This window comes from Panthera pardus, unplaced genomic scaffold (assembly GCF_024362965.1).
Source record: "Panthera pardus isolate Hobbes unplaced genomic scaffold, ASM2436296v1 HiC_scaffold_18, whole genome shotgun sequence".
NCBI lineage: Eukaryota > Metazoa > Chordata > Mammalia > Carnivora > Felidae > Panthera > Panthera pardus.
The window spans coordinates 12,631,918-12,659,435 of NW_026526743.1; the positions used below are offsets into that span (position 1 = coordinate 12,631,918).

At 52.9% G+C, this 27,518-nt stretch overlaps 1 protein-coding gene and 1 long non-coding RNA gene across 4 annotated transcripts; one reads left to right on the top strand and one right to left on the bottom strand.

Annotated features, from left to right (window-relative positions):
- Positions 1 to 268: 268 nt before the first annotated feature.
- On the bottom strand, positions 269 to 7,191 carry LOC109257993 (uncharacterized). 2 transcript variants are annotated; one of them, XR_002076158.2, is made up of 2 exons: positions 7,095 to 7,191; positions 269 to 5,411 (listed from the first exon to the last, which is right to left on the bottom strand). It is a non-coding gene; the product is annotated as an uncharacterized LOC109257993 (long non-coding RNA). The 2 variants fall into 2 exon arrangements; XR_008423331.1 differs by lacking the exon at positions 7,095 to 7,191 and adding an exon at positions 6,839 to 6,951.
- Positions 7,069 to 27,347, top strand: SMG9 (SMG9 nonsense mediated mRNA decay factor). Of its 2 annotated transcripts, XM_019434489.2 has the most exons (14): positions 7,069 to 7,324; positions 10,153 to 10,308; positions 12,568 to 12,642; positions 12,732 to 12,996; positions 13,101 to 13,198; positions 15,059 to 15,171; positions 18,501 to 18,612; positions 20,544 to 20,639; positions 21,074 to 21,159; positions 24,052 to 24,158; positions 24,913 to 25,020; positions 25,189 to 25,317; positions 25,631 to 25,775; positions 26,826 to 27,347. In XM_019434489.2, exons 2-14 carry the CDS (start codon positions 10,159 to 10,161, stop codon positions 26,902 to 26,904), a joined length of 1,563 nt encoding a protein of 520 aa, XP_019290034.1. In that variant the 5' UTR covers positions 7,069 to 7,324; positions 10,153 to 10,158; the 3' UTR covers positions 26,905 to 27,347. The 2 variants fall into 2 exon arrangements, with proteins under 2 accessions (XP_019290034.1, XP_019290035.1); XM_019434490.2 differs by lacking the exon at positions 10,153 to 10,308 and having other exon boundaries at positions 7,071 to 7,324.
- Positions 27,348 to 27,518: the final 171 nt, after the last annotated feature.

The following is a 27,518-nucleotide window of genomic DNA, read 5'->3' on the forward strand; positions in this document are numbered from 1 at the left end:
TGCCCTCCCAGGTCTGTGGGTCCTCAATAACCCCCACCCCCACAGATCTGAGGCTAAGAGCAAAGGCTTCAATTCCAGGATTTGGTTCAGGGTCCAAAGCCTAGCTCTGCCATCCACTACCTGTGTGACTTTGGGCAAGTGGCTTCACCTCTCTGAACATTTTACCTCACTTCTAGAATGGGTCCACCTTCCCACGGAACTGCTGTGAAGATGAAAACAGGGACTGGCACAGACGGGCAGGCATTTAGTAAGAACCAGATACACGAGAGACAGTTCATCATTTTTATTTTCGCTATTGATTTTTCAGATGTGGTGCATGGCTGCTCTTTTTCTTTTTCCTGCCGCCCTCCCTCCCCTACTCATCTCGCCAGGACCTAGATGACGACTCACCGGTCAGGAGACTAACAAGAACCCCAAACTATCCCAACATACTCATTTCATTATCTGCTTAAGACTCAGACAGGAAAGGGGGAGGGGCTAGCAGTTCTGGAGGCCCTACTGTGTGCTTCCCTCCTGTAAATCACCTCGACCAAACCCTTCCCACCCCGTTGTAGAGATACAGAAACTGAGCTTGCAGGAAGGGCCACGTCTAGAGGCTGGAGGTCTGGCCACAGGGCCCAGATTCACACCCAGCTTGCCCTGCCCTGTGGCTGAGCCCTCCCTCTGCCCTGCCTGAGGTGAGTCAGAGGCCGACTGGCCTTGGACCTCTTGGAGGTTTCACTTCCCATCACTTCCCTCAACGGCTCCATTCCACTTTGAGAGGCTGATTCACCCTCGCTTCCTTCGCTCTGCGGGGAAGCCCGGCTGGGAGTCATCCTTCTCTGCTGAGCTATCTTCGGATTTCCCTGCAAAGCCATAGTTAGCCTCATCCCTCGGCTCCGGGAGCTAAACTGGGGCTTGCACCACCCACTGCCACGAATTGCCCTTCCTCTGGACACCAGCCCACTTGGCAGTAGAGGAGACAGGAACTGGATGGGACCTCTGAAGACATCTCCAACACCCTCCCCCTGCAGGAAGCCCTCCTTGCAGTGTTACAGCCAGATCCCCTGCCAAACGACCGCACAAAATCTCTAAAAAGGAGGCAAAGTGGGTATTGTGTGGTCCCGTTTTACATAAAAAGTAACTGAGGCAGAGAGAGATTTAAGAAACCTGTCCAAAGCCACAGTAGAGAAGGGGGAGCTGGGCTCTGACCCAGGGAGCCTGGCTCCAGAGCCCCAGCACTTAGCCAACGGGCCCATTGAGCAGCTCAGGGATGATTAATACCGTATTTTCATTTCTGTTCTCTACCGTGTCTTCAATGTCAAGGGCTGGCACATGCAGGGCCTCAGTGAATATCACTGAATGAAAACCCTGAACGCCTGGGGGGCCCAAATTCCTCACCTCCAGCTAAGGTGGTTTTCACTGTGACAAGGCAGGAACTGGTTAGAAGTGGCTTTTCACTAAGAAACTAAGAGGACACGTGAGCGATCCCGTTCTCAAGTATCTTGGATTTGCCCCGCTACTTTCACCCATTTCCCAATGTGGGGCATGGGTCCTGAGACCCCCCTTCCGGCAGCTTCTGCACTCCCCCTCACAAAATCAGCACTTCTATCAGGGGCTAGTAGGGCCACAGGCACGAATCAGATGTCTGTCCCCAGGGAGCTCAGTCTCACATGCTCTGGGCTTCTCTCCTGTTTTACCTCCACTCCCATGAGAGGGCTGGTTGGGGAAAAGAGGGCCCAGAGAGGGGTGGCAGTTAGAAAGCCGGTCAGGAGCTGAGGCTGAGGCAGATTCTGGCCTCTCTCCTTCCATGCACCTGCATCCCGGGACCCTGAGGACTCTCCCAACATTCACACGTCCCTGGACCTAGCCCTGGCTCAAACTTCTGTGGCTCCCACCTGCCCTTCTGTCAAAGTCTAGCTTTTTGGCTCGGCTCATTTCTTCTTTTATGGAGATCCATTTTACGTAAATCACACATATTTTATTTTATGTTTTTAAAACACATACATTTTAAATGCAGTCTCATTGAATTTTTACCAATTTATTCACCGGAGCAGCCACCACTCAGATCAAGCTAGACGTTTCCAGCCCTCTAAAGGTTCTCATATTCCTCCCAGCCAATACCCAACTCCATCCCCAGTAACCACCGTCCTGACCTCTTTTGCCCAACTTTGAAAGCAGCCCTGCTCTACATGCTAGTGTGGACTGATTTCTTAGAGTCTGCACGGTGGCTATGAGATCCATCCATGCCGCTCACTCTTTTTCATTGCAGAATAGTGTTCCACTGTGTTAATACACCCACAGGCCTCACCTTGGGGGCTCTTCAGGCTCCACAACCCCCTTCAGCCTCCTCCCACCCCACCCTGGCTGCTAATGACCCCGCACCCAATTCCAGTCTGTGGGTCCCCCCCCTCCCCCCCAGCAATTCAGACACCAGCTGGATGTCCTATACTTCAACTCAATTCTGACACTGTCTTCCTGGAGACAGCATCAGATTCCAGAGATTAAGAGCTCAGTCCTACAAGACCGCACCCCCCACCCCCACACAACCTTCAGAAGCCAGTGGCAAGTCCAGGTTATCATCTGTGCTTCTGGACCAATCAGCTACAGAGCACAGGTTCCAACAAACACTCCCTTGAGTTCAAGTCATCTGCTATAGCAGCTCACAGAACTCCAAGAAAAACATTTTACTTACTGGATTCCTGGTTATTGTAAATCAGTAATTATTATAAACCAGAATAAAACTCAGGAACAGGAAGATGGATGAGACACACAGGCAAGGTATGGGGAAGGGTGGGAGCTACCAGGCCTTCTCCAGGGGCCCCACTCTCCCCAAATCTCCACATGCCCTAAAACCTGGAAGTTCTCTCAACCCTGTCCTTTTGGGTTTTGGTTTTTGGGGTTTTTTGGGTTTTTTTTTTTTGGTCCTTTTGGGTTTTGATGGAGACTTCATTACAAAGTCAGTACTGATTAAATCATTGGCCACTGGCAATTGATTCAAGCTCCAACCACCCCTTCTCCCTTTCCAGAAGGCCAAGGGTCAGACCGGCTATTTCAACCTCTACAAGGTTGGGGCCCTGGCAACAAGCCCCCAGCTTTAGGTTACCCAAGTGTTTTCCAAAAACCACCTCGTTAACATAACAAAAGACACCTCTGCTCTCACCGCACAAAATTCCAAGGGTTTTAGGTGCTATGAGCCAGAAAAGGGGCAAAGACCACATAGATTATTATAAATCGCAGTGTCACAGCTGCTCCTGCCAGGGGGCTCCCCATCCTTCCCCAGTATCCCTTGCTGTAACTGCCCACCACCGTCCTCTCCCTCTGGCCCCAGCCACTTAGAACAAACATCACGACCATCTGTCCAGTTCTTCATTATGGTTCGTAAAGGAAGCCCTACCATTTACATCAATACCAGACTGCAGTCCAAAGACCTTGCTTGAGCTTTTATGCTGTGCACAATAACTGCCAACACAGAAGGAACAAGAGCGGTTTTCACAATCCAGAGGGAATGTCAGATGGTATGACTTTCTTTTACCAGGAAGAGCTGGCCCCTCTTTGATTCAAGGCCAATCCGTCTCTCCCCTGTACACTGTCAGCACCACCCCCATTACCTGCTTGAGGACAGGTTCCTAAGTCTCCATGTCCATTTTCCCTCTAGCACTGCTGATGGCAAACAAACCTGCTATAGTTCCTCCCACCTTAAAAACGCCCGAGGGGCACCTGGGTGACTCAGGCAGTTAAGCGTTTGACTTCCGCTCAGGTCAGATCTCGTGGTTCATGAGTTTGAGCCCCACAGAGTCAGGCTCTGTGCTGACAGCTCGGAGCCTCCTCCAGTTTCTGTGTCTCCCTCTCTCTCTGCCCACTCCCCCCACTCACTCTCTCTCTCAAACAATAAAACATTTTAAAAAATTGAAAATAAATAAAATAAAATTTCACAATGAAAAGTCAGTAAAAAATTTTCAGTCTACAACCCTGGCTTCTGTCCTAACTGCCGCCCCTTACTCGATGTCCAGCGAGCATCTCAGGGTCAGCAGGTTCAAAGCTTGTCGATTTCCCACCAAGAGGACTCCTCCACATCTTCGTGAAAAAGCATCACCCTTCATCCAGTTGGTCAAGCCCAAAACCTTTAGGGTAACTTTTAAGTCATCCCTGATTCATGGTTCCTCTCACAGAACCCTCTTTCTGAGTCACCATCATCTCCCATCCAGGCAGGGACATGGGCTTCCTCATCACCTGTGTCCACGCCTGCCCAGCTGCAGGCCATTCTCCTCACAGCAACTGGCGCTGCTTTAATACTTTAACTTTTCTGTGCACAGACAACAGTCACATTGCTCAAAAAAGCAGAAGTCTTCAACACTCGTCCTCACAGCTCTGTTCCGTATCTGTCTAGAACCTTCATCCCCACAAGCAACCACAGTCATTAATTCAGGGTGTTCACTATAGAGATGTTTATAAAACACACATCTCAACATGCCGGGCCTTGCTCACAGCCCTCCAACGGCTTCCTGTTACACCCGGCAAGTAACTTCCCGTGGCCTACAAGACCCTATGTAACCCGGCCCCTCTCGATAGCTTCATTCCTAAATAATGCTTTCTCTCTTCCCCTCGCTCTGCTCCAGCCACTCCGGTCACCTTGACAATCTTCGAACACCAGCTCCACTCCGCTTCTTCCTCAGGTCTTTCCACGGCTTTTCAGCATCTTCATACGGTTCAGTTCCTTAACTTTGTTCAGGACTCTGCTCAAATGTCATCTCCTCAAGAGAGCCTTCCCTGACCACCTCTGACCTCCGTCACTCGAAATTTCCTTATCCTGACTTATCCTTCCACTCATCTTTTACCTGACATCATCTGCTTCACTGGAATATCTGCTCCTAGAGGGCAGGTGCTCTGGCCTATTTCCCTGTAGGATCTCCAGCCTACAGCCATGCCTGGCAGCTGACTAGAGTTCCAGAATTCAGTCAACATATAAATGAATAAAATGAACACCGAAGTCAACGGAGAAATGAATAACATACATCAAGTGGCCATGGCTCTCAACATTCCCAAGCGTGGACCCTTTGACCCCACAATTCCACTTCAAACAAGATATTACTGATAATCCTATCACACACATGCAATCAGATGTACAAGGTTAGTAACCACAGCAAATGCTTGTAAGAGCCAAAGTTCAGTAACAGCCTAAATGTTTATCAATACGGAAATGGTTAGGGCATGGCACATCCACACAATCATGCCACTAAGGAGAAAAGGCAGGTTTCTGGGTGCTTGTCTGCACCACTGACTCACCACTAGGCAGGCTGCCCGCCGCCAGGGGAAAAAAATGTGGGCTTGCTCTAGGGTGAGACAGGCTTGCGTTTCAATCCAGGCCCTGCTGCTTCCTGGCTAGGGGACTTCAGTAAGGACATTCTCTTTCAGACTGCTATTTTCTGCATCTGTTAAATGGAGAAGGGGAAAAGTTATGGTGACATATATAAAACAGCCTGGTACACAGTGGGCCCAGTGTCAGTGCCAGGCCCCTTCTTTCCCCTTTTAAAGTCATTTCCACCTGATGGTTGCTCAGAGTTGTGAAACTGGCATGGAGGGTGACCTGGGATTGAAAATTTTAGTTGAGAAAAATGGGCATGACCAGAGATGAAGCCACTAAACAGGAACACGGACAGACACAAAGAGGCATCGTCTATCATGCGTGTCTCTGCTTAACACTCACAGCCTTCAGAGAATCCATCAACAGGACTCTCAACTTAGTCTGTGGACTGGTGTTTTCACTGCGCCTGTGGCAGTCTGTTGAAACAGTTCCACCTGGCACGGGTACTGAGGAAATGGCAGCAGGGATGAGGCTTGGGGGGGGGGTGAGCGCAGCACAAAATAATGACAACACATAGTGCTACTACGCACCAAGCACTATTCTGGGTACTTTCATCCATTTAACTCTGCCAGGAACATTATAAGGTGCCACCAATCTCCATTTTAGAAACGGGGGTAGAGAGGGTTGAGGAACGTGGCCAAGGTCAGCTGCCATTTGTGTGAACCCAGGCTCAAGCTCTTATCCTCAGTGCTTTGCTTAAACAGTCATTCCAGAAGGAAACTGGGAGCCGGTGCTTCAGGAATGGAATATGAGAACCAGAGTAGACTTTGTGTACCCTAGTGGCTGCCTGAATTTTGTCAGAAAGTACATGTATCCCCTGTTCAGTTATAAATTACAAAAAATTTTTTTAGTAATATTGCAAATGAAAAATGGTTAAATTCCCCCATTCACCGATATACATATGAACGTACGTTTGTACACACGCCCCTTCTCTCTCCTCCCCGGGGTTATTTCCCTCCCAGTGGTAACCGCGGGCTCTAGCTAAACCGCTGCGCGCATGCGCTCTCCTCGGGCCGGGCATTTCTCCCCCCCCACCCCCGACTCTGGTGCGCACAAGGCTGCGCCACTGGCTTCTTGAATTTTCGACCCCTATCCCTGGGTTCCTCCCCCACCGCGGCGGGCGAGAGACTGAACAATCCTATGCCACTAGTCTCCGTCTCCCAGGCCTTCAGGATCTGACCAGCCCGTCTCTGCGGCCTCACCTCCCACCCAGAGGGAATTCTGAGTCCAAAACAGTCTGGACCTTTCCCTCCACCTGGAGTACCCTTTCCCGCCCTTCAAGGTCAAACCGGACCTGGGCCCTTTCCTTCAGTGATTTGCTCTAGTTGTCTCCCTCCACAGAGCGTTATGTCTTACAGCGCACACACTAGGTCTAATTCATTCCCGTGTTCTCAGCACTTACTCGGCCCAGGACCCTGAAATTCCTCCCTGCCGCGCCGCCCCACCCCACCCCACCGAATCCCGCCAACGCCACTGAAGAGGCGGGACTCGAACCTGCCATCTCCGGAGCCGCCCTCTCTCCCTCCTCGCTACACTCCCACATGGGCCTCAAAGCAGCGCGCGCACACTAAGGCGGAACCGTAGCGTCCGCCCTCCTCCCCTCCGTCATCCGCATGCGTGCTAAAGCCAACCACCTCCATCAACGCATGCTCAGCCCGGCTCTGACGCTCCGTTCTGGCGCGCCCAGCCCTCGGCGCATGCGCAAGGCCAGCACCCCACGGGTCCTGATCTCCGCTCCGCCCCGTGCTACCTTCTCCTCTTCCTCTTTCGGGCCGGCGTTCTTTGGGTGCCGCTTCCGGGGTGCCTAGACCGGTTCCGGAGTGACCGGTGCCTGCTTTCTCTCTCTCTCTCCCCAACGCTCCTCGTCCCCTAGACGCCATTTACAGGCCCGTGGCTTGTAGTGGAACCTCCCCCCACCAGCCCCGTCACGGAAAGCGCGCGTAGCGCTGCGCCCCAAGAGCCAATCAGCAGCCGCCTTAGGTAAGGGGCCCGCAAGCCCGCGCGAGGCTCGTGCACCGGCAGGGGGCGGGGCGCTGGGCGCGTTTCGGGGCCCCGCCCCCTTCTCTACCGTTAAACGGTTGCTCGGACGTCCGGCAGGTGTGCGTAACAGACTAGGCATTCAAGGGCGACCCTTAAAATACCGGGTTGGCGGGCGCGGGGTGGGGAGGAGATAAGTAAGGTGTAGATAGGAACTTCACTTCGGGGAGGGCCTAATAGGGCCTTTAAACTGGCCGTCAAGTATTGTAAACGTCCTAACGATAGCGTGTAAAGAGAAACAAGTCTTGGGAACACGCTCGCAGAGGGTCTACAGACAGACCCTGTACACCCGGGAGGTCCTCCGAATCCTATGTAAATAGAAACCTAAATCGTAGGGTTCCCCATAGGAGGCTTGTAAGCAGGTGTCTAATTATTGGGGATGTTACCTGAGTGATAGAGAGAGACTCATTGGTTTTAGGGGATGCCCCATATACAAACTTGTAAACGTGTATTTACAAGTGTTAGAGAGTCCTTAAAAAATAGTGTAAATAGACTCTGAAGTTCTTGGGGGTGGTGGTGTGTAAATACAGAGTTGGGAATTAGAGAAGTCTCCCCTCAGAGTTTGCAAATAGACACGTAGGTTCTGGAAGAGTCCCCAAAGGGGGCATATGAAGAGATACTTAAGCACTGAGGAAACTCCCCCAAAGAATGCCTAGTCAGATTCGTAACATCTGGGAGGTCACTGTAAGAGCCCTGTAAATAAACACAAATAGACTGGCTTTATACATTTTGGGAGACTCCCCAGAGGAGCCTGGAAACATGGGGGGGGGTCCCCAAACTGTATGTAGGTGGACTCCTTCTGGGGAGCTCCCCCATAGAGCTGTTCAATAGACCCAAATACTGTGGAAGTTTCCAGAAAAAAACATGCAAACGGACACTTGCTGCATGAGAAGGGGCTTCTCTTGGGGCTTCTCATTTACAAATGGACTGGAGTGCTGGGGCAGAGTCCCTGTGGAGGAATGAAAAGAGACACTGAAGCACTGGGGGGGGTGGGGCTGTCTCGAGAATAATGTGCAAAGTGACCCTTAACTGCAAGGAAGGGAGGATTCCCAGTTTCTGAGGGGAATCTCTGCCAGAGACTGTAAACAGTCACTTAAGTGCTGAGTGGATCATTTTCCATGAGCATGTGTAAACAGGCCCTGCCCTCCTGTCTCAGAAGGCAGTCTTCAGCTGGGTTTGTGACGGGGTGGGGGGGTGGGGGGAGAAGAGGTCACTTGTAGCAATGAGAGGGGCGCTGGACAAGCCCCTACTCCTACATCCTGTTAACAGATACTGCTGTTCTGGAAAGCGAATCTCTCACAGGGATCTGTGACTGTGTACTTGGGTAGGAGGTGGGGGATTCATAGAACCATTTCACAGGTGGGGGCACCTGGCTGTCTCCGTTGGTGGAGAGTGCAGCTCTCGATCTTGGGGTTGTGAGTTCGAGCCCCATATTGGGCACAGAGCTTACCTAAAATTTTTTTAAAAATAAAAATGATTTCATAGGCACTTAAGAGCTAAGCAAGGATCAGCAGACTTTTTCTGTAAAGGGACAGAGAGGAATTGTTTGAGATCCTGCAGGTCGTACTGTCTCTGTCTCAACCACTCGACTCTGTCACTGGATCAAGAAGGCAGCCATAGACAACTTCTAAGTTGATGGAGGTGGCTGTATTCCTATAAAACGTCATTTACAAACGCAGAAGGCAGCCCTGATTTGGTCCGTAGCCTACAGTTTGCCAACTTGACCTCTGAGCTGTAAAGGAAATGGCCTCTCCTGCAAACAGACTGTTAAGTATTCAGAGACTTCTCTGGAATGAAGTGTAAACAGCTGGGGAAAGTCCCTCGAGGGACCTATAAAGCGAGTTAAATGGTAGGGAGTAGACCATATAGGTGGCGGTTCATTTTATAACATCTTAGATTAACCACCGGTGAGACTTGGGAGTGTGAGGGATGGCGGGCCATCAGAAACCTAAGGTAGACAGACTGAGATGTAGAGGGACACCAGATAAGATAGGGCCTTGAGTGCAGGAGCCCCACCCCAACACATGCCAGTATTAGGTAATCAAAGCAGTAGTTGTCGCACTGAGGATCATGTTACTGGTTTGTAAGGAAATGCTTTGCCACAGTTTGGGAAAGAATAGGTCCCATTTTTATGTGACCCCCTCCCCCTATGAGATACAGGTTGAGGCCAAGTGACTAATAGTTGGGAGTAGTTTTGGCTACAAGTAAGAGAAGTGTAGCTGTTTCCCACTGCATCTAGAAGGAAATAACGCCAGGTGAACAGGAGACCGCCGATTTTTTTTTCTGCCACGCCAGCCTTCCTTCGTTCCTTCCTTCCAGTCCAGGGTGGCTGCTTGAGCTCCAGCCTGCACACCATATTCCTCCCAGCCAGGAGGAGGAAAGGGCAAAAGGCATGTGCCAGCATCTGTGAAGGAAAGTTTCTGAAAGCTGCTAGAACACACTTTTGGTGTCATACCATTGGCCAGAAAGAACTTAGTCACATGGCCACCTAACTGCAAAAGGTGCTGAGAGGTGTGTTCTGGACAGCCATGTGCCCAGCTCAGAACTGAGGGTTTTATTTTATTTTTTTGGAAGAAGAGAACAGATCTTGAGAGCAAGCTAGCAGTCACTGCCACAGCCACAGAGCTCTCTTGAAAGGAAGTGCCGCCTTACAGTCCAGAGTGAACCAAATAGATTGAAAAGAGTCTGTCCTCACTCTGAAATCCACCTCTCTCTCCCTCTCTCTCTCTCTCTCTCTCTCTCTCTCTGTGTGTGTCTCTCTCTCTCTGTAGGCAACCATGTCTGAGTCTGGCCATAGTCAGCCTGGGCTCTATGGGATAGAGAGGCGGCGACGCTGGAAAGAGCCTGGCCCCGGTGGCCCCCAGAACCTCTCCGGGCCTGGTGGTCGGGAGAGGGACTACATTGCCCCATGGGAGAGAGAGAGACGGGTGAGTGAGTGGGCCCAAGGGCAGCATCCACATATCCACTCGTTCCACAAATGTTTTTAAGCACCTGCCACGTGCCAGGCACTAATCTAGATGCTGGGGATCAATCTGTGAACAAAAGCCTTATGAAGTAAGAGTAGAGAGTGGCAAAGGGGTCTGTCCTAGATGAAGCGGACAGAGAGGGCCTCCCTGAAGGGTGGGTTTGGAGCAGAGACCTGAAGGAGGCGAGGGAATACACCGTGACAAAATCTGAGTGAAGAGCATTCTAGACAGATCGGCAAATGGGAAGGCCCTGAGCCCTATATCTGGTGTATTCAAGGAGTAGCCAGGAAGCCAGTGTGGCTGCAGTGGCCAAAGAAGGGAAGGTAATAGAAGATGATGTCGGAGAGGTAACTCAGGCCAGATCACGTAGGACCTGATAGGCCTGAGAAAGGACTTTGGATTTTGTTGAATGAAATTGGCACTGGAGGGTTTGAGCTGAGAGGCGCCATAAGCTCATGTTTCGAAGAGTCCCATGATAACCGCAGCTGTTCCTAGGTGTTGAGCAGCGTGCACGTGCAAGGTGCCTTAACGTCTTTCGGGTCTTCCTGCACTCTTCTAGCTACCCCATGAAGTAGAGCCTAGGACAGATCTGATTTTCGCTAATGAAGAGAGTGAGTCTCAGGGGAGAAAGGACTCAACCCAGAGTCCCAAAATCAGTGAGCTTTGGGGCCAGAACCCGAACCCAAATCCAGCTGAGCCCAAGCACAGCACTGGTCTGCCGGCCGTAGCGTCCTGGACTGGGAACCAGGAGCCTCGGCGTGCGCCCCGGTCCTGCCTTGTCTTCTCTCCTGTGCTGAGGTGACTCGCTGTCAGAACCTGCCCCCTGCTCGTGTCCTTTCTCTAGGGCCCCGCCCACCTCTGAGAGAGCCCTGGGGGGAAGAAGAAAGTAACAGTTGGAACTGTTTTCTGAGCCATAAAACGGTAGACATGAGTAATAATTGATTTCACAGTGAGCTCGGCTCTTATTTCTTTCCTTGGGTTACAGCATAAGTGAGAACACAGGGTCTCTTTCTTCCTGCCACACATACCCTGGACAATGTCGCCATCATCGTGCACTTTCAGCTTTAGTCCTGGATCAGCCTCTCCGAAGCCTCTTGTCTTTGCCTCTGACTTTGCCACTGATCCCTGGCAGCCTCCTAAGTGGCCAGTGGACTCCTCACGTCCTCCATGTCCCCCGCCGACCTCGGCATCTTCCTCCCATTTTTCCTAGTATCCATGACAGCCCCCTGGGCCTCATCCTGGACACCCCCTTCCCCACGTCAGTCACCCTGTACGTTGTGCCTCCTGAATACATCTCCTGTCCTCGTCCCAGGTATCCTCCTCTCCTCCCCGGACCTTCTCCCCGTCTCCCTCCCTGGCCTTCTGAAAGCCCGCAGCCTCTCCTGTGGTTCTGTCACAGCTCTTCTTCCCAAATACTTTCATGCCCTTTGTTCTTCACCATAGGCCAGTGAAGTGAGCAGAATTGAAGTAAGTATCCCCAGTGTATGGTGAAGAAATAGACCCACTGCAGGGTCATGGCTCTCCTGAGGTTCCTCAGGGAACAAGGCTCAAAAGAATGAGGCTCAAAAGCCGATCTCCCTTTCTTGAGCAGATTGGGGGTAAGTCAAAATAAACATGAAGGCAAGGTGTGGGATCAGCCCCCTGGCTACTGGCAAGCGTAAGTGGAGCTGAGGAGTGATGAAGAACGATCAGGGTAGCAGGGCTCTCCGGATAGCGGCTGTCAGATAGTGAGCGCCTGCCATGCGTCAGACGCCACATGGACAGTTGTCAAGTTCCAGCTACGCTCAGCCTGTAGTAGTCCTGTGAAGAATTTCCTATCCCTGCTGGCCAGATGAGGAAACAGGCCGAAGTGAGGCCTTAGCCAAGTTCACACAGCCAGCAAAAGGCAGGGCCGAGTTTGAACCCAGGGCTAGCTCCAGAGCCCTGGCTCCTTCCACCTGGGCTTGTCTTCGGGCAGAGGCAGCCGAATGCAGTTGTGGAGCCAGGCTGCCAGGGTTCAAAGCCTGGCTCCATTCTTTGTTGGCCACGTGACCTTGGGCAAGCCAGTTAACCTCAGTATCTCCACTTGTAAAATGGGGATGATAGTGTCTATCTCACGGGGTTGCTGGTGGAATTAATATGTGAAGGCATTTAGAATTGTACCTGGCACCCAAAGGCCCTGGGGAGTGTCTCTGAGAGGCGAGGGAGCCATGCCCGAGTAACTGCCCTCCCTCACCACAGGATGGCAGCGAAGAGACCAGCACGGCGGTCATGCAGAAAACCCCCATCATCCTCTCGAAACCTCCAGCAGAGCGGGTGAGCAGGGAAGAATCTTCTGAAGGGGAGGCTGAGAGCAGTTAGGGCAAAGATCTCTCCTGCTGACCGGAACCTTCTCACTCCCATAGTCTAAGCAGCCACCACCCCCAACAGCCCCGGCTGCCCCACCTGCCCCAGCCCCTCTCGAGAAGCCTATCGTCCTCATGAAACCACGGGAAGAGGGGAAAGGGCCTGCGGCTGCGACAACCACCTCCACCCCCGAGGGCGCTGCCCCAGCACCCCCTGCAGCCCCCGCACCGCCCAAGGGAGAGAAGGAGGGACAGAGACCCACGCAGCCTGTGTACCAGATCCAGAACCGAGGCATGGGCACTGCCGCACCCGCAGCCATGGACCGTGAGTTGGGGCCTGGGCAGGAGCCTGTCGAGGACGGTTAGGAGCTGGACCGCCCTCACACAGACCCTCACCACATCCCATCTCCTGCTTTCTCCTGTCTCCAGCTGTCGTGGGCCAGGCCAAACTACTGCCCCCAGAACGCATGAAGCACAGCATCAAGTTGGTAGATGACCAGATGAATTGGTGTGACAGCGCCATTGAGGTACTGAGTGGGGAGCATGGGTCTCCCTGCTTGAGCTTCCCCGGGTCCCGCGTCTCACTGCCTCCACCCCACCTCCCCACCGCCACCCTCTTGGCAGGTGATACTGGACTAGACAGCTTTCAGGCAATTGCAACAATGAGAGAGAAGGAATCTGAAAGTTCTCACCTAACCAGGGCTGAGTTGCAGTGGCTTGCAGTACATGGGCTGTGCTGGTTGTTAAAATACTGAACAGCCACGATACCGGTTGGCAAAGAGGGACTCCCGCTACCACCCAGATGCCCTGGGACCTCCTTCACCATCTCCTGCCCCCGCAGGTCAGCCTCCTAGACCCTGCTCCAGTTCCCCTCCTGATTGATCGAAACAACCCATGCAGTACCAGTGTTAACTGGTTTGAACGTCACTCCCAGAGGCTCCCTTTTCCATCTCAGTGGCCCCTGGCCTAGTTCAGACCTCACATCCCTGGACCGGCATGCCTACCTCCAGACTCTCGGGCTTCATTTCTCCTCTCCTGCTGCTTTTCCCCCCTAGACCCGTCACATCACGTTGCTGCCCAGATTCTCCCAGATGTGTCCCTTCTCCTTCTCCAACAGCTTGGACTTACTAGGACAGCATGCCGGGTCTGTATTTTACCCGGCCTCCTTCCTTTCTATGTCCGCTGTCCTATTGATATCAACTGGAGGGCCTTAAAACAAAACAAAAGCCAGTGTCCAGGCCTACCCTGCACTGTCAGATTAGAACGCCCTGCAGTGGTGACAGTGTTCTGTATTTACACTGTCTAGTATGGTAGCCACTATCCTTCTAAGTGGCTATCGAGCACTTGTCCACATATCCCCATATGTGGCTAATATAACTGAGGAACTGAAGGTTTAGTTTTGTTTCATTTTAATGAACTTACAAAATTTTGCTTTAATGTTTATTTTTGAGAGAGACAAAGCACGAGAATGGGGAAGGGCAGAGAGAGGGAGACACAGAATGTAAAGCAGGCTCCAGGTTCTGAGCTGTCAGCGCAGAGCCCGACATGGGGCTCGAGCTCAACGGACCAGAAGGTCATAACCTGAGGCAGAGTTGGACACTTAACCAACTGAGCCACCCAGGCGCCCCTAATTTTAATGAACTTAAATTTAAATGGCCCCATGTGGTCAGTGTCCAGCTTATTGAACAGGGCTAGCGCTAGGTGTTCTTTCTGCTTTAATGTGTCTAGGGTTAGAGCCAAGATTGGCTTCCTTTTTAAAAAAAAAACAAAAACAAAAAACTCCAGTTGATTTTTAAGGAGCCTGTTGAGGACGGCTCTCTTTTTTTTTAAAGCGTGTCTCTCGCACCCCCTAGTGGTGAAAGGCATCAGAGCTCGTGGCCCAGAGGTGAAGGTCTTAGGACTCTTAAATCCCGGACAGGATCCAGGACAGACTGACCTCCCCTTCCTCACTCTTGTCCCTTTTTCACGCTTCTGCGTGTTTTCCTGACCTGCCAGAAGCCGAAAGTCCTCCAGGAGTCTGCTGCAGTAGCCCTCGGATACCACATCCTGTCCTTCCACCTGTTCTTCATTCCTGTGCCTTTCTTCTACTCTTCCCCAAAGTCAGGTTTCCCTTTTTGCCCGCTGTGTTCCTGCGGCACTGACTTTCCATTAGTTTCTTGACCATGCCAGGCTCTTCTCCTCTCGGGAGCCCTCACAAATGTTCTCTGTGCCACCGCATACGTACAGGGGCCCTTTGCCCAACTGAGGGGATCGGAGGCGTCAAAGTTTTGCTTCCACATCCGACAAGGCAGGCGGGCCGGTCTCTGCCCCCCCACCCCACCCCAGTCTCACTCCCACTCCAGCAGCTGACAGATTTACGAGGCTCACATTCCTTCATCTTCCCACAGTACCTGTTGGATCAGACCGATGTGTTGGTGGTTGGTGTCCTGGGCCTTCAGGGGACAGGCAAGTCCATGGTCATGTCATTGCTGTCAGCGAACACTCCTGAGGAGGACCAGAGGTAAGGGGTGTGGAAGACCAGGAGGGAGGTGGACACCTACCCGGAGGACAGGGAGGGGTGGGCCTGGGTATTGCAAGTGGTATTACCAAAGGACTTTGGGAAAATGTTTCACCTCCCTTGGCCTCAATGTCTTTGTCAGATTAGGGTGATTAGGGCCTGGACTAAATCTTTGTGTGGCTCCAAGATAACCAGTCCTGTTTCTCCCTCCCTTCCTGCCTCGCCCCAGGGAATGGTACAGAGCCCGGCTTTGGATTTAGGTTGACTTCAGTCTCAGCCCTGCCACTCACCAGCTAATTGACCTTGGGAATGTCGCTTCACTTCCCAGTATCTCACCTCGTCATGTGTAAAGTGGGTTTTTGGAGGATACGATCAGGAAGGCAAAGTTAACAAGAACCTGACACAGAGCAAATGCTCATAGGATACTGGTTGCTAAGACCTGGTAAATAGAACCGGGAAAGAGACTCGAACGTAGGGCATGGGTTCTAGACCAGCCTCGGTCCTGCATTCTTGAGTAAGGATGGTGATGATTGTGAAAATAAAAGTATGAAGTCACAGGAGAGGATTTGGGGGAAGAGAGAGCTTAGGAACTAGGGACCAGAACTGAGGGCAGGGAAGGAAAAGGAGAAAGGAAGGGACTAGAGAGGAGAGACATAACCGGTCTGATTAAGGACGACTCAAACTGGAGAATGAGAAAGGGATTGTCTAGAAAATGTAGGGGTTTGGTTTTTGTTTTTGTTTTCCATAAAGCAGGTGATACTATCTTGCATTGCGTGGATGGATATCAGGGGGTCCACGAACCTCCTCCTAACAGTATATGAGGGATTTTACATCTATCTGCAGTTGGGCTTTTCTTCTAGGAAATGGGTCTGTAGTTTCCCCCAGATCTTAGAGGGTCCGATGGAGACCCAGAGGAGGTTAAGAACCACTATCGTGAGACTGTACGTCCACTAGAACCAGAGCTGTGGGGCTGCCCTTCCTCCCAGGTCCGTCTCTTCTCTTGTCAACTTGTAACTTAAGCTCACCTTGGCTCCACCTGGGAACAGCTCCAGCTCTCTCAGATAGCATTCTTTCCGTCTCAGCTTCCACCCCCAACTAGCAAATTTCTCCTCCCCTTCCCCCGGCTTTGAGTTCAGATTCCTGAGCTAGAGAGAATTCTACTGGCCTGGCCGTATCTTTTGTGTTTTTTTATTGTTTAGTTTATTTTGAGAGATAATGTGAGTGGGGGAGGGGCAGAGAGAGAGGGAGACAGAGAATCCAAAGCAGGCTCCACACTGCTGGCGCAGAGCCAAACATGGGGCTCGAACTCCCAGACCATGAGATCACGACCTAAACTGAAGTCAGACACTTAACTGCCTGAACCACCGAGGTGCCCTCTGCTTATGTTTTTGAGCCACGTCAGCCCGTGGTGTGGCGGACTTTGGTGCCAACTCTTGCCGTCAGGCCCCCTTTACGTTAAGAATTCATCTGCTTCTCCCTTCCTTCATTCCTATCTCCTGGCCCAAGCCTCCGACATCTCCCCTACTGAATGTCAAGAATCTCCTCACTGATCTCCCTGCTTTAGTTCAATTCGGCTAACATCTATGAGTGCTTACAGCGTGCCAGGCACTGTTCCGGGCACTGGGGATACAACAGTCAACAGAACTGGCAAGAACCTTTGTCCTGGTGAGCCTTCATTCTAATCAGGGTGAAGGCAAACAAACTACGTTATTTGACATGTGAGAAGGTGATACCCAAACGGGAAGGGATTATAGGGAAGCTGTGGTTGGTGCTGGATTACAGTCCTAAACAGAGTGGTCAGGGAAGGCCTCGCAAAGAGGGACACTGAGCACAAGCAGACTGGGAGGAGGGAGAGCTTTCTAATCAGAGGGAATGACAGGAGCCTATGTCTGAGGCAACAGCGCTTGCCTGGTGTGTGTGCAGAATGGCATGAAGGCCCTGGAGCTGGCGCGGAGTGAGCAAGAAGGGAAGGCCTAGGCGGTCAAGGTCGGAGAGGATAAGGGAGACTACGGCTCACCACATAGCACAAGGGGGAGCCTTTCAAAACCCACCTCCAGTCCTGTCACTTCCCTACTTAAATGTCTTCAGGGCTACTCCAGGCTCGTGGGCCAAAGCCCCAGCTCCTTACCAGGCCCCACAGAGGCCTGTGCTCCCTCTTGTTGCTCCCAGTCCCCCTGTTCTCCGCTTTCCCCTCTCCCCACACTGGTCTTTGATTCCCCACACGCGCCACCTGCCGTCCACCTGGGACAGTCTTTGCTTCCATCCTCCACCCTTTAACTTAATTAAAGTCGCTCAATAAACTCTTCTGTCTCTCATTCTCAGTGTGGTCATCTGTCTCTTGTACGGCAGCCCTTCCCAGCTCTCCCAACTGAGCTATCCCCATCCTGAGCGCCACACACCCCTTCTTCCTACCGCTCACAGTTACTGATCTGTGTTGATCTGTAAGCTAGAGCAGGAGCTGCTTGGAAGCAGAGACGGTCCTTGTTCCCTGTCGCATCCCGGTATCTGGTACATCAGAGGCCTTCAGTATGGTGTTGTTAAGTGGGTGTCAGACAGCGTAACACGCCTCTCAGGGAGGTGGGGATTACCTTTTGAGAGACAAATACCGTTACCCTGATTTTACAGATTGAAAGAGAAAATCACTTTGTCCAGGTCGCAGAATGTGACCCAGTTGAGCTCCATGGTCTAGGGCAAGGCTCAGCTGTGCCTGCTTTGGCGTCATCTTCCGGTCCGACGCAGATAGAACCGAGGGAGACTCTCCTCCCAGGGGAAGAACTGGGAACGGAGTTCTACAACGACCCAGCCTCTCGCTGTGAGGGTGGAGAGCTCTCAGAGCTATATCTCCGGGCCCGGCCCATGGCAAGTGCACTGGGTAATTCACAGCTAACGATTACGTATCGCTGCCTAGCAGGCATTTTCCTAAGGGCTTTACGGCAGTTAGCCTCATAGCAGCCCTAAGAGTTTTGAGACTGCTGTTATCCCCATTTACAGATGAGGAGGCCAAGGAGAAAGAAATTAAGGACTTGCCCAAAGCCACAGAGCCAGGAAGAGGCAGAACTGGGATTTGAATCCCAGCGGTCCAACAAAGTCCTGACTCTTAAACACCTCACTCTACTGACTTCATTAGATGGGTTAATAGATCTTCTTATGGGTAAAGGTGAAGTCATGTGGAATAAAATGTGGTTCTCCAGACAACAGGGGCCACAGGTGGAGGGCTTTGTAGGGGGCTTTGAGAGCGTAGGGAACCACGCTCATTTTACATGGTTGCACTCTGGAGGCATCAGAGGCTGAGAAGCGCGCCTCTAATGCATCCCACCCGCTTCTCTCCACAGGGCGTATGTTTTCCGGGCCCAGAGTGCCGAGATGAAGGAACGAGGGGGCAACCAGACCAGTGGCATTGACTTCTTTATTACCCAAGAGCGGATTGTTTTCCTGGACACACAGGTGCTGACCTCCACGTGCCCGCCCTCCTGCATGCCACCTTCACATCCATCCCTGAATGTTGTTAAGCCAGAACCCCGCTTGGATTCCATGTGGTCCCAGCCCAGCCATGGGCACGCTAGGTGCTTATGGACAAGTTGTGTCTTTTCTTGGCCTTTAGCACGCTTTCAGATTTTGCCTCCCTCCCCTCCCATCCATCGTATACACAGTAGCCTAGAGAATCTTCTAGCATAGTGGCTAAATGTGTGGGCCCTCGAGGCCGGTCTGTGTATGTCCAGGTTCTGCCTTTAATTCTTACCATTTGGGTGATGTGAAGCTGGTGTTTACTCCCCCTCAAACCTCAGTTTCTTCGTCTATAAGTGGGGACGATAATCGTACTCAGCCTCACAGGTTCATTGCAAGGCTTCAGTGGAACGGTCCAGGCAGAGTGGTTGGCACAGGACCTGGCATGTAGTTAGCGTTCAGGCCCATCACTGTCATTAGAACTGACCTGTGTGTTTGTGGCGGCTTTCCTCATCCTCTCTCTTGCCCCCAGGCAGAGTCCCCATTCTTCAACGTGGTGTTCAGGGCTCGTGGGGCTCACCTCCTTCAGACTCCAGCCTCCCCTCTCTGGCGTAGTCTCTAGCTCCACCGGACGCACCACAAGGCCTCGCCTTGATCCCCCTCCCACCCTGGGCCGTCCACCTCCTGTTCCCTTTATCCGAAACTACCCTTTATCTGAAACTGCCTGTTCCTCGGTTTTCTTAAGTGGGAAAAACATCATTGCCTACCTCGTAGGGTTGTTGTGAGGCTTCGGTGAGTTAATACAAGTAGAGCCCTAATGGCAGCGCCTGCCATGAGGTTGGTACTTCATACTTTGCTGTCAGTATCATGAGCATGAGAACACTCTCTCTCCCCTTGCCATTTTGCCGGGCTAATGCCTTCTCCTCCGAGAAGACTCTGCCGGGGCATCGCCTCCTCCCAGAAGCCTCCCCCTCCTCTGAGCCCCCACTGGTGCCGCGTGCGCCTTCCATTGTGGCACTGACGTATCACAGCCTCTTCCCACAGCGTACTGCTCCCACTCCCCACCTGCCTGGAGCGCTTTAGGGAGGAGCTCTGTTGGTCAGGGCCCGGCCCCTACGTGGTTCTCCCTGACTGTTGATGGAGCAGAGTTCTAGTCACCATAGTTGTGGATGGCACGGACAGTGAAAGCCCACAGATGTGATCTGTGAGTCAGGCCCTGTGCAGGGGCCACTAGGGGACCTGGAGACAGGCTGACCTGCCATGAGCTGGGTCCAAGGCCCATGTGGAGCAGAACAGAAGTTAAAACAGGACAGAATAGAGCATGCAGCTCTATTGGGAGTTTTAGAAAGCCAGCAATTGGGAAACTGTCTTCCTTAAAGAATTCCACTCGCTGCAGCAAGAAGTCAGTAAGACCACCAAACTGATTGCACTCTTGTGGCTTTTAAATGGAATGTTCCTTTAAGAAAAGGTGATGCACTCACCATGGATTCTTTTACACCCACTGATGCCGTTTTTAAATCCTCACCAATTTTCACACTAAACATCGTTTTTTGACCAAAGTAATTATCTTAGCAAAGTTTTGAAAGCATTTGAAACAACTAAGAAAAGGAAAGTGTCTTGAAGGGACATGACTCATGCAAGCCAATATTACATTTATTAGCACTAGGAGAGTTCTCTTTGAGCACGAGGCACTTGAGAGGGGTGATAATTCATAAAGGAGCTGGGGGAAGTATATCTGCTTTGAAACATTCTTCTTTCACCCCCTTTTGCTGACTAGCTCTTACTCATCAGAAACCGCCTGTGTTTCTGACCTTATTTTGCCCCGAGAGAGGCAAGGTGTTGGCCTTCAACTTGCGGAACTTGGGTGGCTGTGACACTTAGGGTCCCGGCCTCCAGCCCCCGTTCCCGACACCCTCTCTTCCTTGCCGCAGCCCATCCTGAGCCCCTCCATCTTGGACCACCTTATCAACAATGACCGCAAGCTGCCTCCAGAGTACAACCTGCCCCACACCTACGTTGAGATGCAGGTGAGGGGACCAAGCCGGACCTAGGGAAGGTCTCACCCTTCCCCCTCGAGATTCGCGGTGGGGAGTTGGATATGGGTTGACCTTGTTTCTGCTTCATAAAGAGCCCTGGGTGCCCCAAGAGCTGTAGGAAAGAATAGCACTGAGAGTCCCGTCAGGCTCACCTCCTGGCTGTGCTCCTCAGAAGAGTCATTTCCTGCCCCCTCCCCCTTCAGGCCTTGTTATCTGCCTGTGTGAGATGGGAGTGATCATTCCCATCTTGCCCAATTTAGGGATGGCCTGTGAAGGAAGTGCCAGCGGAGTCTGGGCACACAGTAGGTGCTTAACGGCTCTGAGGCTCTCACCCTGCTGCCCCTTCAGCTAAGTCCTGGGAGCAGGGGCCCCAGTCTGGGTAGGGGGGACCTCCAGCTCGGTCACCCCTTCCTGCCCCCTCTCAGTCGCTCCAGATCGCGGCTTTCCTCTTCACGGTCTGCCACGTGGTGATCGTTGTCCAGGACTGGTTCACAGACCTCAGTTTATACAGGTGAGCAGGTGGCGGGGAGGGTTGGGGGGGTGGGGGCAGGGAGCGAAGGCAAGAGATGGGGATCAGAGACTCGGCCACTTGCCTGGGTCTCATACGTTCCACACAGTATCCGTAGGGACCCCTTTAAAGTCTGAGTTGTGGACGCATGGGTGGCTCAGTCAGTTAAGTGTCCGACTCTTGATATGGGGTCAGGTCACGATCTTGCGGTTGGCGAGATGGAGCCTCGAGTCGGGCTCTGTGCTGACAGTGTGGATCCTGCTTGGGATTTTCTCACTCTTGTGCTCGCTCGCTCTCTCTCTTTCTCTCTCTCTCTCTGCTTCTCTGCCACTCCCCCAGTCGTGCATGCTCACACATGCATGCATGTTCTCTCTCTCAAAAATAAACTTAAAATAAAATAAAATGTGAGTTGGAGTGGGTCACCACCACCTAGCAGACATACACATGCTTACAACTCCCCACTGGCTTTATACATCACTCAGAACAAAATCCAAAGTCCTTCTCATGGCCTACAAGGTCCTCCACGGGACGGTCCTAGTCTCCTCATTGACCTTCTCTCCCACCACTTTCCCTCGCTCCCCCCATTAGAGCCCTAGTGGCCCCATGGCTACTCCTCGTGCAGCTTAGGACCTCCGCGCCGCATCCCTCAGCCAGAACACTCTTCCTACAGACCTCAGACTCCCTCCCTCACGTCGTCCCACCTCAGGCCTTCCCCGATCTTATAACATAGATCTTATAACATCTTATAACATAGATCTTATAACTTAGAACCACCCCACCACCACCCCACTCTTACGCTACTGTGTTTTCCTTCATTGCATTTATCACTCCCTAGCAGGACATTGCAGATCTTTTTAGGGTCTGTCTCCCAGTCTGAGTCCCTGGTGCCTCACACAGTGCCTGGCACAAGGTGGTTAATACACGTTTGTAGAATGAATAGCGTAATCAGGAGCGGGTTTGTCCCTCTTGTCCATCTCCAGGCACATGTACCGTACCCGGGCAGGCAGGAAGGGGGAAGGAGTCAGGATCTGGGGAAGGAGTCAGGATCTGGCCAGAGTCCTGCCTGAAGCAGCTGGAGCTTTTAGAAATGCCCCCTGGACAGAACTGGCTCAGAACCTAAGGCGTAAGGGTTCCTCTTGGCCTCAGGCCCCAGGGGATAGCTGTGCGGAGGCCAGCCGCCTTGGGCACAGAGCCCAGCCAGAAGGAAGGAACAGGAGCTCATGGGGAGGGGAGAGCTGAGCCAAGGGAAGCAGATGTCTCCAAAGTAAGGCAGCCCAGGATTTGAACCCCAGCTCTTAGCAGGTGAGTGGTCTATTTTTCCTTAGCTCCTCATAGGCAAATTGTTTTATGCGGATTAAATGAGTTTAAAGAATTTAACAGCATTCGGTGGTAAATGGGAATGTAATGTTTATGTTAGTAACCCTGGGGGTTGGGGTGAACTGTGGGTCTGGTCTGGCCAACAGTAAAAATGACTTTCTGGGAAAACCAGCCCTTTTGACCAGATCTAAATGTCTTTTTTTTTTTTTTTTTTTTAATGTATTTGTGAGAGTGAGAGTGAGGGAGGGGCAGAGAGACAGAGGATCTGAAGTGGGCTGTGCGCTGACAGAGAGCCCGATGTGGGGCTCGAACTCACCAACTCACCAACTCTGATGACCTGAGCCCAAGCCGGACATTTCATCAGCTGAGCCGCTCAGGCGCCCCTAAGTGTCTCATTTCTGAAACACCCGCGCTGCTACCATCACCATAGTCTATTTGAATTCATTCACGTGAGAGGAGTATATTGACCATTTATGGATGCCATTCCCCGTTCGGGGCACTGGGGACACAGGTGTGAATTTACCAGACTGCCCTGTGGAGTTTGCATTCTGATTGGGGTATGGACTCGGCCCGGCACGTGGCAGAATCTTGCTTTTAATCCAGAGCCTGAGGTGGGCTTCTCGGCAGGGAAACCCCACGAAACTGTGGACAACACGTTTGTATGTGTGTTCGTGTGAGGAGAATGTCCGTGCTTTTTATCGGATTCCCATGAGCCCTTCCTTCAGATAGCAGGTTTATTTTATTTACATGTCTGGAAATTTTATTTTAAAATGGCATAAACTGAAACTTAGGTCCATGCAGAAACTTGCACATGGATATTTATAACGCAGTTTTATTCGTAATTGCCAAAACGAGGAAGTGATCAAGGTATATTTCAGTAGGTAAATTGATAAACTATGGTACATGCACACAAGGGAATGTTACTGGAAATGCGTTATCACGCCGTGAAAAGGAGGAAGGTACACACTCTTGAGTGCGTATTACTAAGTGAGAGACGCCAGTTTGAAAGGGCTAGTGTATGATCCCAACTCCATGACGTTCTGGAAAAGGCAAAGCTGTGGGGACAAGTAAAAAGATGAGGGGCAGATAGGTAGAGCATGGAGGGTTGTTAGGGCAGTGACGCCGCTCCCTGTGATGCTGTGTGGCAGGCACATGTCCTTTTTGTCAAAACGCGCAGAGTAGACAACACTGGCAGGGAAGCCTAGTGTGTAGCATAGCCTTTGGGTGATGATGATGTGTCACAGGCTCATTGGAATGTTGACAGTGGGGGAGGCTATGTGTGGGAGTGGGGCGGGACATTCATGGGAATCCCCGTACTTTCCACTTGGTTTTGTGGTGATCTTACCAATGCTTTAAAAAATGAAGTATTTTTTTAATAGCATAGACTCATTTAAAAACGCATACAGTTGACACGGGTCCATGGATTGGTGTCTGAGAGAGTTGTCTCTGAATTCCCTAAAATCCCCTAAAATCGGTGTAGCTGTAGCTTTTATCAGATCCGCAAAGGGGGCCCCCTCCCCAGGCTGTGGGACAGGGGGTGCCCATGCCAGAGCACCAACCTCTCGCCCTGAACCCCAGGTTCCTGCAGACAGCAGAGATGGTGAAGCCCTCTACCCCATCCCCCAGCCACGAGTCCAGCACTTCCTCAGGCTCTGACGAAGGCACTGAGTACTACCCCCACCTGGGTGAGGGACTTGACTGGGGCTGGGGGGGGGGGGGGGCGGGGGGATGGGGGAGGGAGAAATCAGGGGGAGGGGGGGAAGCAGGGGGACGGGGGAGGGGCGAAAACCAGGAGCGCTGGGGAAGTGGGGAGCTGGGAGGAAGCAAGTCAGCAGATTAGCTGCTTCTTCCTCCAAGGTTCCCACCTGGCCACCAAGGGCACGACCCTGAGTCTGGGTCCAGCTCCTTGATCAGAAGGGGAGCCTTTTATATACAGGATCCACATCAGCCCATTTCTCTGTCCCCCGCACCTCCAGCACAGACTGGGGGCGAGGGGAGTGCTGAAGTAACCCGAGTGGCCCCAGGTGCCCTGCTTGCCCTGTGGCCTCACACCATCTGCTCGCTCTGCTCTACTGTCACACTGCCCTTCTGCAAACATCTCGTTCGTTTATGACACCCCAGGCAGGGTCTTCCCTACTTCCTCTGCCTCACCAAGTCCCTGGTGCCTTTCTGTCTTACTCCTGATTGTGTGGCTATTTTCCTCTTCGGTCTTTTCCATCAGACTGGGGGTTCCTTGGGGACAGAAACCGGATCTCACGTCTGGGTCCCCTGCATCACCCAGCACAGGGTCTGGTGCTAAAGCAAAGTAACATGTAACATAAACATTTACAAGAGCTCTGAGCCCAGGGGTAACGGCAGATCTTTGGCACGAGTGGGGAAGGCCACACGGCCAAGCCCCAGCTGCCTCACGCGACTACATCTCTCTTCCCACCCCTCCAGTCTTCCTGCAGAACAAAGCTCGCCGAGAGGACTTCTGTCCTCGAAAGCTGCGCCAGATGCACCTGATGATTGACCAGCTCATGGCTCACTCCCACTTGCGTTACAAGGGTAAGGGTCCCTGAATCACCCCCCAGGCTGACCAGTGGCTCTTGACTCCTGCTCTGGCCCGTGGCCCAGACGTCCAGACTGGCCTCCTGATTCTAGCTTGACCATCATATGTGTACCTCCCCTGCCCCTCAGCATAGTATCTGTAGGCTGATAGGTTCTCTCCTGCAGGTACTCTGTCCATGTTACAGTGCAACGTCTTCCCTGGGCTCCCACCTGACTTCCTGGACTCTGAGGTCAATTTGTTCCTGGTGCCCTTCATGGACAGCGAAGCAGAGAGTGAAAACCCACCTCGGGCAGGTATGGTTGAGTCTGGTCCACAGGGATACCAGTTCTTCCCTGGTCTGGTGGGAGATAGAGGTTGCCCTGGCCTGGGGTGATCGGGACCCACAACTGGTCTGAGGGGAGACTCGTGGCTTGTCCTTGAGGTGCTTGGACCCTTTCTTAGGAGTGTGTTTCCAAGATGTTGGAGTACGGGAAGAGCTGGGCTGGGTCTGGACATGGAGGTACTCCTGGAATTCCAGCCCAGGATACTGGGTGCCTGGGAAAAAGGAAAGGCCCTCTGACAGGCTGTCCCCCCCACCCCCTTATCGTCCCCACCTCAACTCTCCAGGACCCGGTTCCAGCCCGCTCTTCTCCCTGCTCCCTGGGTACCGTGGCCACCCCAGTTTCCAGTCCCTGGTGAGCAAGCTCCGGAGCCAAGTGATGTCCATGGCCCGGCCACAGCTGTCACACACCATCCTCACGGAGAAGAACTGGTAAGAGCTCCGGGCAGGGTGGTCAGTGTGGGGGCCCCCACCCTGGTGCAGACTGGAGGAAGTTCTCAGTGATCTCTCCACATCTCGGTTCCCTTTTCTGGGACGCTGATGACTGCTTCCACGCTGGACAGCGTGCTGTCTCTTAAGTCCTCCTGAGTCGCCAGTAGGGTGTAGGTCTTGTCACCAGTTTTACTAGTGGGGAAATTGAGGCTCAGAGAAAGGAATTGTCACATAGTGATGTCACATACCGGTAGCTAGGTGCCATTTGATGGCGAGGAGTAGGACCAGTGAGCCCAGTCAAGCTCAAGCGTTTATTCTGAGGCCCTGAGTGCGGAAAGCGTGGCCTCACAGGAGGGGACGCTGAAATGTCCCCACAGGAGCTGCATTCTCCAGCTCTCACTGGATGGTACTGTCTCCCTGCGCCCCCCCACCTTCCCTCCTCCTGTGCCACCTGGCTCTCCCCACTCTGCTTTCACAGAGCCCCGACCTCCCCCAGCCCCAGCCCCAGCCCCAGCCCCACATGACCCTCTGTGTCTGGAGCCCGCAGCAGGTCTGCAACATCGAATTTCCAGGAGACACGGAAGTTGGAGAGAAAGAGCTTGGCCGGGTGCAGCCTCTAGCACGGCTCCCCCGGGGTCTGTGGCTGGCCGTGGCCGGAAGGGGCAGGGAGCCGTGCGGGCGAGGGGGCTCGGGGCTCTACTCTCCCACGGTCTGTAGCAGGGCCCAGCCGGGTAGAGGGTCATGCAGCTGTCAGACGTTTCTGATCGCCACAAGACTCTGGAGGGAGATAGAGGTAGAATCCTGACCCTCAAGTTGGGGCTTGAGGCCTTCATTCCAGACCAGGTGCCTTCTGCTTTGCTCACCCCAGGGGAGGCGTCAGAACCCGGGCCACTCCCATCGGCACTGTCACCTGCCCCACATCCCGGTCCAGGAGCCTCCGGGGTCAGGTCATGCAGGTCGTACGCAGGACCTGTTTTTGCACCTGGCCCGGGTCAGCACAAGGCTGGCAGGCCACAGCCAGGGCTGCTGACCACTCACCTCCTCCCCCAGGTTCCACTACGCTGCCCGGATCTGGGACGGCGTAAAGAAGTCCTCTGCCCTGGCGGAGTACAGCCGCCTGCTGGCCTGAGGCCGAGGGGAGGAACGTCATGCAGAGAACCCCCCTCTGGGTCCTCACGGATGGTGAGGGAGCACACGCGTCCTGCCCCCCTGGTGGGGTGGAAAGTGGCGGCAGGTCTGATGGACGAGGGACCACGACATCCTCTCCCAGAGACGTGAGGCGTCCAGGGCCAGGCCTCCCATCCTCAACGGAGTGTTGTTCAGGGGCAACTCTGAGATCCCACCCCCAACCTGGGCCAGGGCGGCCCATCTCAGTCCCCTGCAGGGACAGGCAGTGGGAGTAGTCTGGTCACGGAGAATCCCAGGTTCCATCTTGACCTCCCTCGGCAGGGACAGGAGCAACAGGGTCCCTCCTCCCTGACTCTGAGCCCTTTCCTATAAGGTGCGGCAGGGTCTGGGGAGCTCTTCGTTGGGGCAGGTCTGGTGGTTCGAATAAAGAGTCATGCAAGCCTGTTCTGGTGCTTCTCTTCTTCCCGTCTCCCCAGCATGCTGTCCTGGGGACCAGGGCAGATTTGGGTCCTGGCCTTTAGGGGGCAGACTACCTGCAGCCACCATTGGAGCCTGAGTGAACTTGCCATGGGGACACTTTCACTGCAGGTTGTAGAATTGTCAGGAGCTGAGGAA